A 19,140-nucleotide genomic window follows, 5' to 3' on the forward strand; every position below is an offset into this window, starting at 1 on the left:
TTCACTGAAGACTTTCAGTGCTATAAACTGTTTTTTGCGGGGGGGGGGCGGGGGGGAATAGCAGTACTTGGAGGAAAAAAAACCAACAAAAAACCAAACCAACACATTTAGCCATAGTTACATTATTAAAAACAAATTACACAAACTTTAAAGGTCTTTTTTCACCTACTTGTAATCTCTTTCCCAGAATTTGACAGGCCTGGCATATGAAGTGATGAATATTGCACTTCCCAGAAAAGGATTCAGTGGAGTAGAGAAGAAAGCTGACACAGCTGCTTGGACAAACAACATTGCAGAATCTGTAGGATAACAGAATTAAGGAAAGCAAAGCAACAACTACTTTTTTTCAAGCTTCTGTGATAGCACCTGAAATAGACAGCAATGTCAATTAAGAGCAAAACAAGATCTTCAAGAATTTTTATGCAGTAAAGTATCTTTACAGTATCTCCAGCAGTAAGGGGATTACTTTTGTTTTTAAAAACAGAAATAAGTGAAAATTTGGCACTAGACATGGTAGTCACTCTTTCTCAAAATTCTACAGAGTACTTACTCAACACTCCATTCAAACCAGTCTACAGAAGCTTAAAATGCAAAACTCAAGAACTGAAACCATAGTTAGTGACTCTTCAAAAAGGGAATAACTGTCATAATAAAAGCTGTGTCATTTTCAGAATGAAGTATCTCCTGCTCTGTTTCTTTTATATAAGAATTCTATTCCTACTCTACCTGGTACTGTATAATTCATAGCATTGCAGCAAGGCAGAAAGCGTGCACAGTTTTTCATAAACACTCACTAAACAAACCTGTTCATTCAGTAGATTTAGCCCATAATACATAATCCATTACAATGCAACATTGAGAAGTTATAAATACATGACTTGAGAAAAAAGTCTGCATTTTCAAAGGATACGTGGCACAGCAAAGGGCTGGGCAAAAGCATGGAAGGCAGATCCCCATGTGATCTGCCAGGGAGCAATGTAGGTATATACAAATCTCAATTTATAAAAGAGTTCCCAAAGCTACAGGAAAAAAAAAGAAAACAAAAAGAGAGAAGAAAATTTAGTGATTTGGCTGAGAATCAACATGCTTTGCAGTACACAAATATCCTGAGGAATTTACTGGTCACCCTAGAGTTCTTACTGGTCTACCAGAAGCCTTGAGACTTACAAAAAGGATGTAATAGTGAAGCAAGAAACATAATATGCACTTCATTGTTCTGCTAACAGAAACTCATGAGATGTTTAGAAAGTTACATATGCTTTCTGAACCAGACAGAAGTGCTTTGGGAAAGAGAAGTCTTAGCTGTCTTATAGCACATTTATTACAGTATCAATAGGACTGATGATCTGGAAGATTACCTATCAGTTAAGACTATCTGTTTTCTGTTTTGGATGACCTGAAACACCTAGAAATAGAGTTAAAGTTACCTTGCTGAAGAGTATGGACATGAAGAAGAGATCTAGCAGCATGGTCTCAGTAAAACTTTTGTAATCAAAAGTAAAGAAGAGCACTGTGAAAATAACAGTGACATACTGGCACGTTGGGCTACTGAATGATGAACGCAGTAACTTCAAGCCAGCTATTGTGATCATTAAAGCACCCAACCTGTATAAGAAATTCACACAAAACAGTTACTTATCTGCTGTCCAAAAGGGATTTAAAGACCACCTAAATTGTTGCTATCATGCAATGTCAATCTCTTCAAACTCAAGGTTTAGATCTGGGGCTGCTTTTTGAGTTTTGGGGGGGCGGGGGGGTTTGTTTGGGTTTAAAGACAACTTCAGATTTTTTTTTTTTTATTTAAGTTTACTATCCAGATCTTTCTATCAGTATTCTCAAGCCAATCAATATTCAAGGATTAGCATTATTTGTAAGAGTCTTGCTAATTAAAAAAAAAAGAGGTGAAATATCCTTGTACTCTGAACAGAAACCTGGTCTTTAATTTAGGTTATGAATGTTGAAATGCGAAAATGCTAGGAGTGCTCTAGATTAATCAGCAAGAGGATGTTAATGAACACTGGATTATCATTAGTTCCTGCATGACTATACTGCTCTAGCTTGTATTGGGGCAACCACAACTTAGTGATTTTTTTTTTTTTCTTAGTAACTGACAGATCAAAGGGTTATAAAAATAACGTTAAAGTAATGTAATGGCTATATTCCTCCCAAACATCTTGTAGTGACAAGACAAATGAACCCAAAGCAAGAACTTACTAGATCCTGGGATGATTAAATTTAAAAACCAAAGCCCCAAAATCCAATGCCCCAACCCCCAGTACATATTCCATTTTGTTTCAAGATTTATTTTCTCTACAACACTTCTGTTCTAAACCAACAGAACTTCAAACCCAAAAAAGCCACCTGATAGCTGTTCTTGGAGGCAAAAAATGCAGGGCCTATTAATGAACTCTCATTCACTGAGACCGATACACTGCTTGAGGGATTATAACTAAGGCTCAGTTTAAGAGGCAGTGTGCAATGCCATCTGGATACAGATTATACTTAGGGGCTGGAAGGCCTAGGGAATTCCTTGAGTCCAGGAAGCTGTAGAGGGGCTACAAGCTGGCACACCAACTCAGGGTGCATTACACAAGTCTCAAACTTTCACCTGACAAAATACCAGAACATATTGTCACTATCTTGAACTTGCAGTCCAGATAATCATATTATAGACTCTGAAGATCAACAAGGAAATTCTAATATCACACTACTAGGTAATTCTGCAACCTGCAATCTTTGTAGTATATGCTATGAATTGAATGATTTATTTTTGTGGGGGTTCTTAGTTTAACACTGTAATACTCCATTCAGTTTAAATCAGCAAGGTGACTTGGTTCTATAAGAGCTTTCAAATAAAGAACTTTGTTCCTTGCCTTAGTTTTAAGGCAATAGCATTAACTGTCTTCCCATTGAGGCCAGAACTCACTATTAATTTCCCACCACAGTAGACATACTCAGATTACTTGATAGGCTTTTCTACTTACTCAGTATCCAGTTTCTTTGGACTAGCAATATTCTTAGCACTGCTACTAAGCTCATTGAGGACTATCAGTGGATAGATAACATTCTTCTCTACAAAAAGGAGCCAAATGTGAAGTTTCTCAAACCACATAACATGTGCAGCATCTGTCAAGATATATTAAGAAGAAGAAATCAGACTGCACTATCAAATCAAACTCAGCTCACAGAACTCTAACTGTATTCTCATACTGAACTTTCATAGTTTTATCTAACCAAAATAAAAAGAAGCTCCTTCTAAGCTACTGTTGGTACCCCCAGTAGAGTTTTTGCACTGTTACACATCTATACAAAATGTATTACAATATAACAGTTTGCGAACTACTTGCTTGCTGCACACTGCAGGAAACAAACCCAGTTAACCACCTCTTCAACAATTTCAACATTGATACTGATGAAGCTGTTCAACATTATGTACTTTATCTCATCCAAAAAGATGCATATTCCAACCGTATTTGAAACAAAAGATTTCTGGTTTACAACTCTACAATATAGAAGAGCATATGTAACCTGCCAACACAAATGTCTGAGACTTAAGAACTTCTTTTAAACTTCCACAGTAATTGCAAAACCACGTAGCAGGATTGCTATGTTTCAAATCAATGCAAATGAAGATAATGATAAAACTTATTATACAAGGCAGTGCAAATACAGGCTGGAAGAGACTATGTCAAAAGTTATGTTAAATGTTGCTGTATACGTGAAGGGTTAAAGGTATACTTGAAAGAGGCTAGAAAAAGGCCCACCCCTCTTCATTGCTATGAATGACTGCACATGCCTAGATGAGCCCCAGCAAAAACTGAAGTTCCTTTTCTACAACAGAAGCCATAAGGACAATTAGTCATTGACACGGTATGAATTCTCTTTAAGTTACAGGGACCAAACTGGGAGATGCTACAAACTTGTATTTAACATTACTGGATATGACCTTCATCTTTCCTGAAAACACTACTACATATGGAAATGCTGAAGTTGGGTATCAGGAAAAGGGCACCAACTATAGCTTCTCTAGTTTTGCAGATTAAAAATCTAGAGCATAAAATTGCACTTTTCACTTCTTCCTCCAAATAGAGTTTGGCATCATATTACAATTGCTATTCATATTTACCCAACTTTACACCAAATCACTGAAAAAAAAAAAGCCCACAATTAGACATCAGTGAAAAGACCACACTGCATAACTGCTACAAAGGTAGGAAGTTTGCAAAACAATTCTGATAATTCTCTGCTCCTGAAAGCAGCAGGATGCTCACTTTCTTTTCATTACTGTCTTACCTCAAAAACTAACTGAAGAGAAAAAACAAAATAGCTTCAGTTGTTTCTAAGCCATTTTTGATAGAAATTTCTTAAGTCTGCTGTTAATAAAAACGTTCCAACAGTGGAAACCCCACAACCTACCACTATATTTATCCATAGTGGAAAACTTAGCAGTATAACTAACTTCGTATCTTGTGCAGCCTCCAGGGAAAGATTTCATGGAAACATAGACTTTAACACAAGGTGCAAGTGCGTGTCTACACAGGTCAACTAGCAAGACTCCTTTAGTGTGTTTTTCCATTAGTAGGCCACTTGTACTACTTTGTTAAACATGTCAACAATACCATTAACCAAATCCATGCCAAGATGAAATCTGACAGCATTCATCATACCTAACCCTCTAAAACATTTGAAAACTTACTATCTTGAAGAAATACTTAGTGAAACGTATTCTACCTGTATACAAAACTATTAAGGCAATCATTAGCACAAACTTTGCAACTTAAGATTTTGAAGACTGTGCTTTAATGGAACTGCTCTGAGATAATGTTAGTACATGTAATATATTATTACCATCATCAGTTAAGAGATACATAAAATGTCACAGAATCAAAGCATGAGGAACTGAGAAACTAAGACACTTCTAGATTAGATGTCATTAAATACTCCAGTGGTGAGAATAACAAAAAAAGAGATTAAGTGTATCAACAGGTAGCACAAGTTGGTCAGCAACTACAGCAAGTTCAAAAAAGTGTCTTGAATGATACTTACTTCGGACTTCAAACTGATAGTATTCCTTGGTTTTCAGCAGCGGGTGAGAAAAGCAATGCCAAGGAAGTTGCTTTCGGAGTTGAGGCAGAACATAATGGGTCACAAAGCCTACCGTACCCACCAATGCATAGAGAACATAACTTAAAATAGGCTAAAAAGAAGAATTGAAGAAATTAAGGTTTGTGTCTATATAAACAAAATCGTACACTAATGATGTAATACCTTTTCCAGCATCTAGGCAGGTCCTACTGTAGTAGTAAGTTGGGAATATATTTCTTCATGATAAGCTATACTACCAACTTTAAGATCAAACAAGAAATGCCTGTGAGAGAACAAACCATCTGTTTCTAACAAATTTTCACTAAGTTGAGGAGTATTTTAAAGTAAAAATACTACACCAATCTGCCTGCATAGTCCATTGCTTCTGACCTATTTGCACTTTATAAATGATAAAGCTATTATCCTCTGAAGGCTGAACCCAATTTATATTTTCATCTGCTGGATAAAAGGAGGTATAAGCATAAGGAAAAAAAAAAATCATTAATCTTATATTCTCTTGAGAAGAAAGTGAGTAAGAAGCCTCCCACCAAGACCAAAACCCTTTCACAGAAGTCACAAAATACTACTATATTAACATAGTACAAAGACTGGATTTCACAGTAATGCTTTCAAATACACTAAAATTTTCTCTAAATTTCTAGATATGTCATAGCAAAATTAGGATTGCATTACCTTGTTATAAGCTCTTGGTTCAGAAATTCTGTGAAGCCTAAGCCTATTGAACTATGCAACTGGTGAAGAACATATAGTCAAGTTTCTCAAACATGGGACAAAGCAACATTCCGGAGGGCTGCTGAAGTCCAGCCATACAATAGAAGAGATATTTTCCTTAGAAAAAACTAGTACACCTGCTTAAGTAGGACACTTCACCTGAAAACCAGAAGCTACCTAAACACATATGCTTTTAAAAGTTATTTTCTTTCTTTAACTGTAGGCAGCAGTGGCAGGGTAAAATCCTTCTGAAATACATGCAAGAAACTTTCATTTGCCTTATATACAGCTGTTCATAACCTAACCAATGGTTCCATTACAGGAATACCAAAAGAAGAAATTCAGTAACTGCAACTCTCTAGGCAAATGCCTTTGCTTAAACAAATTAAAGCATAGGATCTGGTCCCATGTCATCGTGATCGAGTAGGAGTCATATATATACACATTAAAAGTATCCAAAGCAGTAATAGTAGATACATTGACAAGTAAAAAACTTGAAACTCAAAGGCTCTTTGAAGTCCTGCAAGTAACAATTCCAGTAAAGGGGTACTCCCCATACTATAGTCTACAAACAGCCATACTAGCATGCAATTGCTTAGTCAAGGTTCAGCCCCCCAGTCTTTAAGAATCAAACCTTTTAAACTTTTTTTTAAAAAAGTTTCATTTTTCCTTACTCCAAAATGATCCTGACACTATTTAGCTGAGATAGATGAAGGAAAAGCAGGCATTTTGTGTTCAGAAACTAAAATAAAAATCCAGAATGTAAGAAGAAACTAGGAAAGAGCAGGGGAAGGGGAGCTTTTGGACACATAAAACTGGAATGTGAAGATCTTCACGTCATGTACTTGCCACACTATATATTTAAAGACCACCTAAAACTAGTCAGGAGACTTGGTGCAATACCAGAATAAGCACTATATCACATTAGAGTATTTGTATATAGAAAACACATGGCAAACATGATGGAACACCTTACCTGTAAAACTGTAAATACTGTACTGACGTGAATTGCAAAATAGAGTACACCAATGACTATACACACAATCAGGTCAGACTGCAGTCGTTCACTCTGGGGAGTCAAAATAAAATAATTTTAGAAAATGCCAGCTTCAGTTGTCCTCTTCAGATTGTTAATGCCCATCAGCAGTAACACTGAAACTTCAAGATTTTCAAATCATGCCAGTGTTAATTACTTCCATTGAAGTTATCAGAAATTTCACAACATAAATCTTACGGCTAAGAGCACTAGTTCAAATGAGTTAAGTGGAAAGATACATACTCAAAGTGGGGCAGGAAAAATTAATATACCCAATATATTCTCTCTCTCATTCTGGACTGTGAGAGTGTATAAGAAGCCCCCTACAGCACTGAAAATAGCTGGAAGGGCTAACCAAATTTCCCATTTATGATCTAACAATTGCTTAGACTATGGGGCAATTAAGAGCTCTGGAAAACAGCTGCCTAGACAGAGCTAACAACCAGGAAGAACAACTAGGCTCTTCAACCTTTTTTCCCCCTCCTTTGCAAAAGGGTAAAGAACAGCTTTGGAACAACCCTGAGGAATGAGTCTGAATTTTCCATTACGCCTAAAAAATGAAGACAAGCTGTTGATGACAGGCAAAAAAACCCAACAACAAAACAAGTAACACCAGACTCAGTCACAAGGGGGCAATATGTACTTAAGGCCACTACAACTCAGTCTCCCAAGTTTAGACCTGTTCCCACTCTGTAAATACAGTATTAATATTTTCAGCCCAGAAAATCATTAAAGGATTAACTACTCCAAAATCGGCCAAATAATTACACACAGCAATTATTGCTGCAAGGTCTTAACTTCTTGGGATACTGATTTAAAAAAAAAAAAAGTTGTAAGTCCCAATTTAGAAAATACTGAAGAAAGATTGTATCATAATTCTCAGCTCCCCTGCCCCCTTGGTGACTAACAACACTGAGAACTAAAGAGGAGCTTGCAGCTCCTATGGTCATTTCTGTCCTGTTAAGCTTTAAAAGCATTGCAGTTTCTCTGCTCTAAATATTTACTTGCAGTTTCCACACACTGTACCTTGTCACACTTTTGCCTGCTGTACTAGGAGAAACCCATCCATACAGTTATTCCCCTACAGCCAAGCCCTACACAAGGTTAAATGAATGTTCAACCTTCTTTTGTACAAGTTAAACATACTAAGCTTAAGTCTTTTACTTACTGCTCCACTGTATGAAAACCAATAATGTTTAAATATTACTACTTTCATAAATATTTAGAGTGAATCTGTACTAAAAATTTGAAGTATGTACTAAAGTAAACAGAACAGGTTACATTTGCTCTTTAAAAGAAACCACAACAAAAAAAAACCAGAACAAAACACCAAAACAAACCAACCACAAAAAACCCACACCACTTTCCACCATTTATTTTCTGCTTCTGGAACAGCACCCACAAAGCTATTGCTCACAATTACTAGAAATACTGAGTTAATATAGTTTTGCCACCATTAACTCTTTCCCACTAACTTCTGCACAAAAGCAAGTATCATTTATTATTATCGATATGAGCTAGAAGAAAATCCTCAATGATACTTCACTGAATTCACTAGGGAATTCCAATTCTCTGGCATGCCTCCTTTTACATAACTTAAATTGCAATATAAGCATTATGCTCTTAGTGTAGTACATTGGTTCATACGCAGATTTAAACGAAACTCTGATATATCTATTCTAATCAACACCATGGTAATTAACAACTGTTGTGAGCTAAGTAAGATCCAGATTGATGCTATACAAACCAACATAAAGTAAATGCTTACAATGAATTAAAAAAAAATTTAAAAAGCTTACTTACCACAGAATTTCTAAGCTTTTCAGGTAAAGGATCTTTTACTTCAGACAGAGGATCCTCGGGGTTTTTGTCTTCAGAATTAGGAAAAAATTTTGATTGCACTAAAGAGCTTAAAGACAGACAAAAAAGAACCTACTGAAAAGCAAGTATTGTTCTATGTGGTTTTAGAAGAATAACCAAGTCAAAAGTTCTATTACAAGATGTTTACAAGAAAAAAATAATCCTGGCATATTAGTGCTTTCACATGGCTAAGCAAATTTACAAAGATGAGATCTCAACTTTATAAAAGAATTAGTTCTCTGGTTGCACACAATGACCACCATTAAAGACAAGTAGCCAAATGTTGTTCAAACGGCAGTTTCTCCAGTACCAACAGGAGTAACTGAACAAATACTGAATTTTAAGTGGAGTTCTTAGTACTCATGAAATAAACCTTTAGTTCATAAATAACTGAACAGAAATGTAACTTGGTGCAAAATTTAGAAGTGGTCTATTTGTCAACACCAATTAGAAAACCAATAATTCCTTGGTTTAATTCAAACTTCAACAGCAACAACAACAAAAAAAATCTATACTACCCTGATTAATTCATGAACTAGCTATGCTGACCAAACTACTAAATTCTTAGCAGACCTTGCTGGTACTAAAGCCCAAACAACTTATATCTAAGCTTTTAGAAGACCATATGCAGCACTGCTAGCCATACCTAAGCATCTCACAACCCCTCAATGTGATTTTTCTTACAATACGCTATGTAGTACAGAAACATGTATTATTTCTTTTTATGGACAGGAAGCTAACTACAGAATGAGCCCTAGATCTTCAAAGATGTACTTGCAATTACATACTGCAATGTATTGCAATGCTTAATTGTGCCATATCTGGCTAAATAGGTGAACCTGCAGGTCAAACATAAGCATCCAGGCTATAGCACTTGGAAAGAAAAAAAGAACAGGGATCTAGGGACAAGGACCTCATACCAACTGAGTAAAGTCATCTGAACTAAGAGTAACAGGACAAGGTTTAGTTGTCAAACCAAAGGTAAGAATTTTCCTTCTGTGTGAACACTCACGAATCATCAATCTCCCTGTTCACAGAAGAGGCCCCTCACTATCTACCCCTGACTACTGCTTATCAAATTCATCCAACATCATGGCTAAATTTAAATCCAAGTTCAAGCTCTGCCTAATCCAGTTATGTGACTAAGCCTCTATTGGCTATTTTGTGGGAGGTGTTTCTCCTACTGGAACTATCTTGTTTTACACACATAATTATTAACTGAATCAGAAATACTCTCATCATCAGACCAATACTCAACTCAGAATAGCAATGTGAATACATGTTTCCCCATGCTAGATAGGAATGCTCATCAAAACAGATCCTTATTGTTTGACATCCAAGATGAAATTATTTGAACAAGTGCTTTGAGTGTACATTCAAGATAAGAACACAGTAACGAATTAAGTGAGAGAAACAGTTAAAAAAAACCACGTGGGCTTCAGTTTAAACTAGTGCTTTGAGCACCTCTTTAAATACCGAATGGGTACAGATTGTTCAGCAAATGCACCAGCAGAAAGATGGCACCTGACTGGCATTCTGGAGAACATCAGCAAGCAGTTAAATCAGATTTTGGCATGTAAGTGATTTGCCAGAAGTCACAAAGAAAGGTTGTTGTTAGAGGAGGAACTGGGTGCAAAATCTGAGAATTTCTCTTTAACTACTGAACCAATATCACACTATTTTTGATAACGCTAGTGACTACCAGTTCAAACAGTACTAATATCTAACATTATTTATAATATTCCCTTGCAACTTGCTTCTTCCTTGGGGTAGGGACACAAACTGAGTCACTTACAAAAGTACAGAAGGGTCACTACTTTGTCTGCTGAGATGATACGATATTGCCACTAACAAACCACAAAATATGGAGAAGAGAACTGGAATATGCTGCCCATCCCAAGAATCCTGGAGACAGAAATGAAATGTTAATAAAGGAGACAAAGTGTAACACTTATCTGACATACAAGAATTATGTACATCATAGTAAGAGAATTGAAAAGTTAACTACAGTTCCACAAAAATGAAACAGGACTTTTAGGTAAATATTGAACAATATTTTTGTGCTATGTTTAACTATTGATCAGAAATTAACATAGTGTACATCCCTTAAGCCTACACCATCTTAATTATTAAACAGTCATCAGTTTTCATAACCCTTACGAAGAATTTCCCACATTCCTTGAGGCCACAGGTTCTTAGAGTTGCACTTAGTCACTTTTTAATTTTGAAAGTTACATACATTTTTACTCAGATTTATTTTTTACTAATGTGCTGGATTCAGATTAAACCAGTGGTTTTGTTTTTGTTTTCATGATCTGTACTGGATCTGCAAAGATGAGACAGTGATCTTTGCTAAAGCTTGTTTATCTTGAACAGATGTGTTTACAAAAGGCTCATGAGACAAATCTACAAATTCACAGAACACTAATGATGTTCTGTGGGCCATAGCATCATGGGAGTATTTCCTCTAGCAACATTTTACTCAGAGTGAAAAAAGCCAGTCAACTCTGAGTTGGAAGGCACTCATGCTACAATTAATTGTGAACTGTGAGCATTTGATTATTGACAGACACCTGAAACCAACAAACAGCACCACCTCCACCACCACACTGTTTTCAAACAGAATGGCATTTCAAGCAAGGAAAAGCTGTTGGTTTTGGGGTTGGTTTCTTTTTTTCCCCCCTTTGCCAGCTAACTCCACCTTTTAGATAGGCACACATCTTCACTTTGATGTGAACTATAAACTATTTCCTGGTTTCTTTTCAAATAAAGATTAATTTGAAAAGACTATTTCTGGTTTGCAGCACTGGAAAAAATGCTCATGTGAGCCATTTTGAGAGGTTAACAAACCAATACACGAAGACTGTCCTAGAAACAAGCCACTTACATATTTTTTTTTCAAGAACCCATGTAGAACAGAACTGATGGTAAATGCCATGTGGTTTTGGCCAAAAAAATAGCCTGTTAGTGCAGGCACAAATCATACACCTTTTAAAAGCAAAATATCTGCTTTGTTCCTGCATTGCATCTCCTTGATTGACATCACAGTTGAGCAAGTATAAAACCCTACCAAATCAGACTAATATTTCTAAATCATTTTCTGCATATTTAAGTATCTAAGATACAAGGAAGCAGAGAACAAACCCCAAAATATTAATGTATGCTGTGTCTAAAATTTTGCTCACCTTCAGGGCACCATAGCACAGTCCATACAACAATGCTACTGCCACAATACTACAGATAAAACTGTAAAGTGCTGCAAGCAGGCTTGTGGTAGCTGAATATCACAGAAAAGAAAGAAAAATTAAACAGTGCTATCTAATTAGGTTAGAACACAAAATACTTCAGATTGTTCAAGATCGATATCAGCCCCCTAGCTGCCACACCCCTCTGATATAAAAAAAGAAATCCAACCCACAGCAACTACTTGTATTTTCCCCTATAAAAGTTTTTTTAAAAGAGCATTTTATGTGGCTTTATTTACCTTATTTATTCAACAGCATTACCATGGGAATGGTTAACAACTGCAACAGAAACTAGTCAAGGAAGAAAGTATACTTTTTGACAGACTTCCTAGTACAGTAATTCTATTTCTCAATAATCAATCAGAAGACCTTGAGCCTTTTTAAAAATACAATTAGTATTCTATGCTTAGAGGGTAGGAATACAAATAGTGTAATCACTAAATTTTTAACTAGCCTACTAATCTGATGGCTGCTCCTGATCTAATGCTTTTGCCACTGACATAAGAAACAACACTCACCATTGCCACCAAAGACATGAATATCCAGCTGTTCACAGAGATACATCACAAATGTATTCACCTGAGGCAGGAGACCAATGAAGAATACTATAGGGAAACATAGCGTAAACACTACGGAGGAAAAAAATAGTTGAAAAAGTGGTGAATATGAAAAACATAGCATGGTACAGTTTAAGTTCCAGGGTATCACACACACCATTTAACTCAACATCACTGAAGTATTTCTACTCTTATTTCCAAGGAAAACATCCATTATGTAAATCTCTACTTCAGTGACTCAGAACAGACTGAATATAGAGGTTACATAGACCAATAGTCAGAAGATTGCTTGCACTTCCATTTTAACTGCTGTAGAAATGGACACAGGCAAATTCAGGCTTCCCATTTTTATTTAGCAAAGATCAGCCAAGAGTGTTTACAGATTAGAAGATTTCTAAGTTTTCACTCATTGTGAATGAGGCTTATCTGAGCCTAACTGCCTGTCTGGAGTTACAAGAACAAGCTAACACCAGCCACACTGACATAAGAGAGGCCAAGCATTTCACCTCCGATTTTTTTTGCCACTAATAACATCTCACAATTTCACTCATTTTCCTGCACCACTTCTGAAAAGTTCTGACCCTAAATGACTTTTTTTTTTAAACAAAAATTGGTAACCATATGAACTATTAAAACCTCTGCAAGTTACAGGACTTAAGAATGCAAAGGTATATGAATGCCACTTAATTTTAATACAGAGGATGGTGTGTCCCAACCCATACATATCATTTACTTTCCATTTGAAGGAATAAAAGATGCAGAAATAATCTTCTACACAACTGTTAAGTAGTTCAGATGTAATTCACAAGCAGCAGTATATCAGAAGACCAAAAGAAGCCAATTTTAAAGTATCCTGTAAAGAATCACAAGTCTCAAATTTAAGTTTCTAACTTCATAGCCACAGAATGGTTGGATACTAAAGGATATCACATTAGAAATATCTACAGTGAGACAGGCACTGAGAATCTGATTTTTTTTTTTGCTACTCATTGGTAAAGTTAAATAACTAAATGTTGTTTAAAAACATGTAGGTTCAGGGCTTGGGAAAAACATTGAGTTCTGCATCTTTTTACTGATACAAATTAGGAAATATAAGACTAATGACCAGATATGTAGGACCTAAAGAAAATATTTTTCAGAATTCTCAAGTCAAACCTTCAACTCAAATGATTACTCAAGGAAGCCTACATAGGAGGCAAACAATAAAGTGTTCTCTCACTGACAGGTTAAAAAGTTGATTCGTGAAGGCCTGAAGTTGAACTGTTTTGGGTCCATTGAAAACAAAATTACAAAATAGATCTGGGAATACACAATTTATAAAGAGTATTCCAACAAAAAGCCAACATTTTTGATGGCTTTTAAAGTCCGTAAAAGAATTGCTCTCTAATGGGGACCACCTAGGTGAAAACAGAAAATAATTGTTATAAATGTGGAACAGTTTTAGACCAATTGATCAAGTCCAATATGTGGGACGCAATAAATAAGTTATACCAGTCCTTACTTGTCTGTTGGCAAGGACACAGAAATTATGTTATCTAAACACAAAGTTTGCCTTGCCCTGCACCTGTGTTGTTCTAGTAGCTGTGCCTGGGAATGGGAAAAAAAGGCAGCTGAGATTTTTACTTTATGCCAACAAAGTATGTTTGCTAGCAGTCAGCTTGCTTTGCGATACACAAAAGGTTTTTGAAACAGTGCTTCAGCAACATTAAGAGTTGCTCCAAAGGCAAGGGTGTGCGTGTGGGGCAGGGGGGTTTTGGGGGTTTTTGTTTTTGTTTTAAAAGAAGTGAGAGCTGTTCTGGCAACATGAATTTTATTGGTAGAACTGCTAAGAAATATAAACCACATAAGTTGGTGCAAGATACCTGAGAAGAACAGTAAAACTTAAGTGTCTAAAAGCATTCAGGACTCTTGAACTAAGAAGATTCAAAAGCTAATCCCAAAACAGACACGGCCTGGTGAAGATGCCAGCATGTCTTTAAAACTGGAAAAGACTGTTAAGTACTTTTTAAAAGTAGGTCACTTTCACAATACAACACACCACCTACATACACATTCACATATTACCTTATGGGTATACATTATGGCAACAACTCAAGGTGATAGGAAAGGGAAGAAAAGACTTCCAAAAGTGACAAAGCATAAACAAGGGTAAATGAAGCTAGTTCTATCTTGAATGAGTCAAAAATATCTGCTGTCTTAACTTCTTTTTCCACCACAGATATAGAATGAAATACGCCAGTGCATGACTAGATCCATGGAATCTGTAGAAAAGCACCTTTGGAAATGCCTGGATAATATTCTGTTCATAAATAAGTGGCTTAGACCTTTTCCCACTGGACATTTACATTTAAATACAGATTCACTAGCAGAAAGTCAAAGGGGGAAAACAGTATGATGTATGAAATTCAGGATGTTCCTAAAAATCAAGTAATAAAAACTAATACCCAAAATGCTGAAGCCAGTAATTCTTATTAATGAATTAAAAGTCAAAAATAAAAGAAAATTTTTAAAAAAAGAAGAAGAATCAAAACCAAGACCAAGTTTTAATCTTTTCCTGGGCAGAAGACTGTCCAAGAACTGGAGGCATGCTGTCATAACATTTAACTGCTGTAGTCTTCCATGCACAGATATTTTGGTACAAGTGAAGAGCAAGTGTGTTCAATTTAGATTAATTCTTACAGATTTTCTTCCCCCTCCAAAGAGGTGATCCAGAGAGGATCACCCAAATAACTTTGCTCCATTAAAGGATATGCACAAAGTTCCCATGATAAGATCGTTTTCAAATGTTTACGTTCTCTTGCCTTTCTATGGGCTCTGCCTGAGATTATGTAGCTGTTACTATTTTTCAATAGCTTTTGTAAGTAAACAGGGGAAAGGTTTGGGGGTTTTGGGGGTTGGGTTTTTGGGGGGGGTTGGGGTGTTAAATGCCAGCAGTATTGTGAATGCACTGTGCTGCTCAGAATACAATCAAAGTACCTCATACAGCCCAAAATTATATTTTTGGTACTGCTGATAGGCCTGTTCTGAGAAGAGACACATTAAATAAGATTTAATCTGTCTGTAATGTTTTTAAAAATTGTGTCTGTATTGTTCTACCTAATTGCTAAACACAAATAACCTGATTTAAAAGAACTCCTGCTCATTTGCCACAAGGCCCTCTAGAGACTACGAAAGAGTCCAAATCAAAACATTTCTTTAACTACTGAGCAGCTAGGTCCAAGCACAGGGTAGCATATCCAGGTCCAAGTTAAGAAGAACTAACAGAAGGTTCAAGGATGAGGACTACGATACTACATAATTAAAAAGCTAATTATTTTTTTTTCTACGACACCATATTAGCTGACATCTCTGCAGTTTGTTATAGCAAAGCTACAGAAGGGGGGAATTTTCCCATAAACTTCAGCAAAACTAAAACTACTCTTTCCAAAGGAAACTAAATGAACTGCATTTAGAAGGTGATGATGCAACAGTGTCATAAGACGCAGAGTGGAAAAAAAACCCAACATTTGCTTCACTGTGGTGAAGCAAACAATTCAAACCCATGAAAAAGCCACTCACCTATAACTAAGTCCCTGGCTGAAAGCAGCAGCAATGGGTTGGTGAAAGCCATTCCATACAGCCTGAATCTTGTTGTAGATATGTTTCTGCTGCCATAATCCAACAGCCAAATAAGACCACAACATAAACAGAAATATACAGGCCTACTATAGGCTATGATACGATTATGACCCTGTTAAAAAAAAAAGAAAAAAGAAAATGTTTCATTATTAGCAGAAAAAGTAATGGTTACTCTTCTGTTACAGATCATTTCAGAACCAAAATTAATCACTGTTAATCAATTAATGTACTGTCACCTCAGTACATCCTTAAGTTTTGTTCATAAAATCCTTAATGCATTGCCTTGCAGTGATACAAGTCTTTTTTGTGGCTTTGATATAATGAGAACACAACAGATTAAGTTAGACTAAGCTATATTTACCCTTATTCTCTTCTAACTTTTAAAGTATGTTTCTTGTAATACTAGATGCCAGAGAAACTCTGCCTGGGCTTCATAAGCAAGACAGAATATATTAATTTTGAAGAAAAAGCAATTAATGTTTATTACTCATACTGCTCCTGCTGGGAAAAAAAATAATCATCTGTATTTGTGTGTTCATTAAAACATACAACTTATTACCTAAAATAATATGAATTACTTGCTGCAGAGGAATAATGCTTTTTCATATCTTATTTAGGACATAAAAATATTTTGTCTTGGCAATCTAGCAGATGCACAACAGAATATAAATATATTGTGCAACACTAGCACATTAACATTTCCATGCTTAAATGTTAATGCTCACTAAAGCATTGCATACTCAGCTTAATAGAGTGAAAAAAATAAGGCTGTGTGCACACTAGATCAACTGAATGATCTACAAGACCAGAATAGAACCTCAAAGCTGCATCAGTTCATACCAGCATAGCAAATCACAACATTAAGAACACTTCTCAGTATAATTGCTTGAATACTAAAGATACATTAAAAAACTTATTGTGATATGGCTCTATAGCAAAAGCTAGGCTTAAAACAGGGAAGACATGATTTGCTAAATACAAACAAAGCATATGGGGTGGGGGGGATAATACAATAGTATCAGTTCCCTCCTCACACACTAAGACAACATAAGTCTCTTGTGCCTTATGAGAAGGTACATAAGAGAAATGCTGAAAAGATCAAACCAAAAAGATCAATTCTCTGTGGAAGTTCTACATCTGCAGGGTTAGTACAGTGGCACATGCCCATGACTTACATGTCGAGGGGAAGAAGAATCTGGCTGAACGCTCTGAAACCAAAATGGATAGAGGAAAGTTACCCAATCTACGGATAAGTTTGTTTACCTCCCCTCACCCACACTTTCTTGATTAAAGTTCTTTTAATAATATCTACAATTAACTTTACAATGCCACTCTACAGCCTTTAAATATCACAATGTATTAAACCATAAAATCTGTTCAAAGAGTATATGTCTATAGCCAAAGTTTTTAAAAACACCTCATTTTTAGAACTTTTACCTTGTTTTTAAACACAAAATGTTATGCGCTTTAAATTTAAATCTAATTTCCACCCTAATAGTCTAATCATAAGGAAATAAAGTAATTCTTAAATTACAAAGATACTGTTAACAATTGGCTAATAAAAACTAAGATTCTGACTAAAAATATGCTTCGATATAATTGCTTAATATGAATGCATTGAGGTGTATCCACAAAAAAAAAACCACCACAAAACATAAAAGCTTCAAGTTTAGTTTGTAGGCTGTTTTCAACCAGTCAGAATGTGCTCCTCTTTGGGAAAACAAAAAGTGCACAAGAACAACAAATAAAGAGTTGTTTAACAAACATATGCAGAACCATTCTAGTGAAGTGACCTTGCATGTCCATCTATTCAACTTTCCACGAAGCTGAAGTTTACTCATTTCTTCTGAAACAATAAACATGCATTTTTTGACTTACAGCTCTAACCAACCTGCAACACCCAACCAAAGTTATTTCTATTGTTTATAGAAAGTTAAGATAGAAATTAAAATACCTTCAACAGCGAGTACTGACAACTGGCTATTACCAGGCAGAACTGGAAGACCCAAATATCCTTGAAAAAGCCCTCTATAAGAAGTACAGAGCCCAGAAATGCAACTAGAATAGCTAGGATGACAGCTAACACATTTTCAAGGATCTCACGATTCCTGTATTAGAGAGACAGGGGAGGAAAAAAAAATTAAAAGCTAACTACATCTATAAAAAGCTGCAAGGGAACAGTTAGGGTCAGAAGTTAACAAGAGTTATGCTGCTGGTAACAAAGTAGTTAAGAACAGATTTGAACTTCCATAGACTACCCTAGCACACTGTCTTTTAGCAAAGCTAGGAGCTACCAGGTTTTCAATGATAGCTGAAAGCAATTAGTATCTTATGGAATTGAACTTTAAACAGCAGAAGATAACTTCAGCAGATAACTTGAGAAATAATTCAAATGCTTAACCAGAAGCATGGTCTGTAACAAATCTATATTCAATGCCCACACAGGATGATTACAAGCCTGTGAAAAATATATGCATGATAGCTTACCCATATATAATCTGTCATTCATCATTTTCTAACGAAGAAACTAAAAACACTCTCACTTGGCTAAGATAGGCCAAGTGGAATAAAGAGAATTCCATGTGATACAGGTAGTGCTGAGGAACACAATCAACAGTATTTCTGCCTAGACAGAATCACTACTATATTGTTTAACTCAAGGAAGTTCATTACCAAAATTTAAATACTCTATATATTCCAAAAGCTGGTAACTGGGGGTGTTGGGTGTCACCTTCATTTTATTCCACTAAGTGAATGCAGCAGGGACAACAGGTTACGGTATTAGATGACCCTTTGGAAAAATGCTTTGAAACAGAAGGTAAATTTTCTCTACTTCCTGAAATAATGTAAGTGTATGCCAGGTTCTAGACCCTTTCAATTCATTTTTTGGAGAAGATTATTTTCTAGCTTTAAAGATTAGCAACAAATCTCTATTGTTGACTATTCAAACATATTATCACCCCACTCACACAAAGTGAGGGTTGGGTTTTTGGGGTTTTTTTTTTTT

At 35.9% G+C, this 19,140-nt stretch overlaps 1 protein-coding gene across 9 annotated transcripts in view; it reads right to left on the bottom strand.

Annotated features, from left to right (window-relative positions):
- Nucleotides 1-19,140, bottom strand: part of PCNX1 (pecanex 1) — a 94,361-nt gene that overhangs the window by 23,145 nt on the left and 52,076 nt on the right. For all 9 annotated transcript variants that reach the window (XM_052782305.1, XM_052782310.1, XM_052782309.1 and 6 more), the window contains 13 exons: nt 18,088-18,241; nt 17,309-17,341; nt 16,074-16,245; nt 12,477-12,587; nt 11,899-11,990; nt 10,509-10,618; nt 8,657-8,762; nt 6,794-6,886; nt 5,047-5,197; nt 2,985-3,126; nt 1,428-1,605; nt 911-1,019; nt 170-299 (listed from right to left, as the gene is read on the bottom strand). In XM_052782305.1, the coding sequence (XP_052638265.1) occupies nt 170-299; nt 911-1,019; nt 1,428-1,605; nt 2,985-3,126; nt 5,047-5,197; nt 6,794-6,886; nt 8,657-8,762; nt 10,509-10,618; nt 11,899-11,990; nt 12,477-12,587; nt 16,074-16,245; nt 17,309-17,341; nt 18,088-18,241 (1,581 nt within the window). The remainder of the gene's footprint in view (nt 1-169; nt 300-910; nt 1,020-1,427; nt 1,606-2,984; nt 3,127-5,046; nt 5,198-6,793; nt 6,887-8,656; nt 8,763-10,508; nt 10,619-11,898; nt 11,991-12,476; nt 12,588-16,073; nt 16,246-17,308; nt 17,342-18,087; nt 18,242-19,140) is intronic.

The sequence above is a fragment of the Harpia harpyja genome, chromosome 3 (assembly GCF_026419915.1).
Source record: "Harpia harpyja isolate bHarHar1 chromosome 3, bHarHar1 primary haplotype, whole genome shotgun sequence".
Taxonomy (NCBI): domain Eukaryota; kingdom Metazoa; phylum Chordata; class Aves; order Accipitriformes; family Accipitridae; genus Harpia; species Harpia harpyja.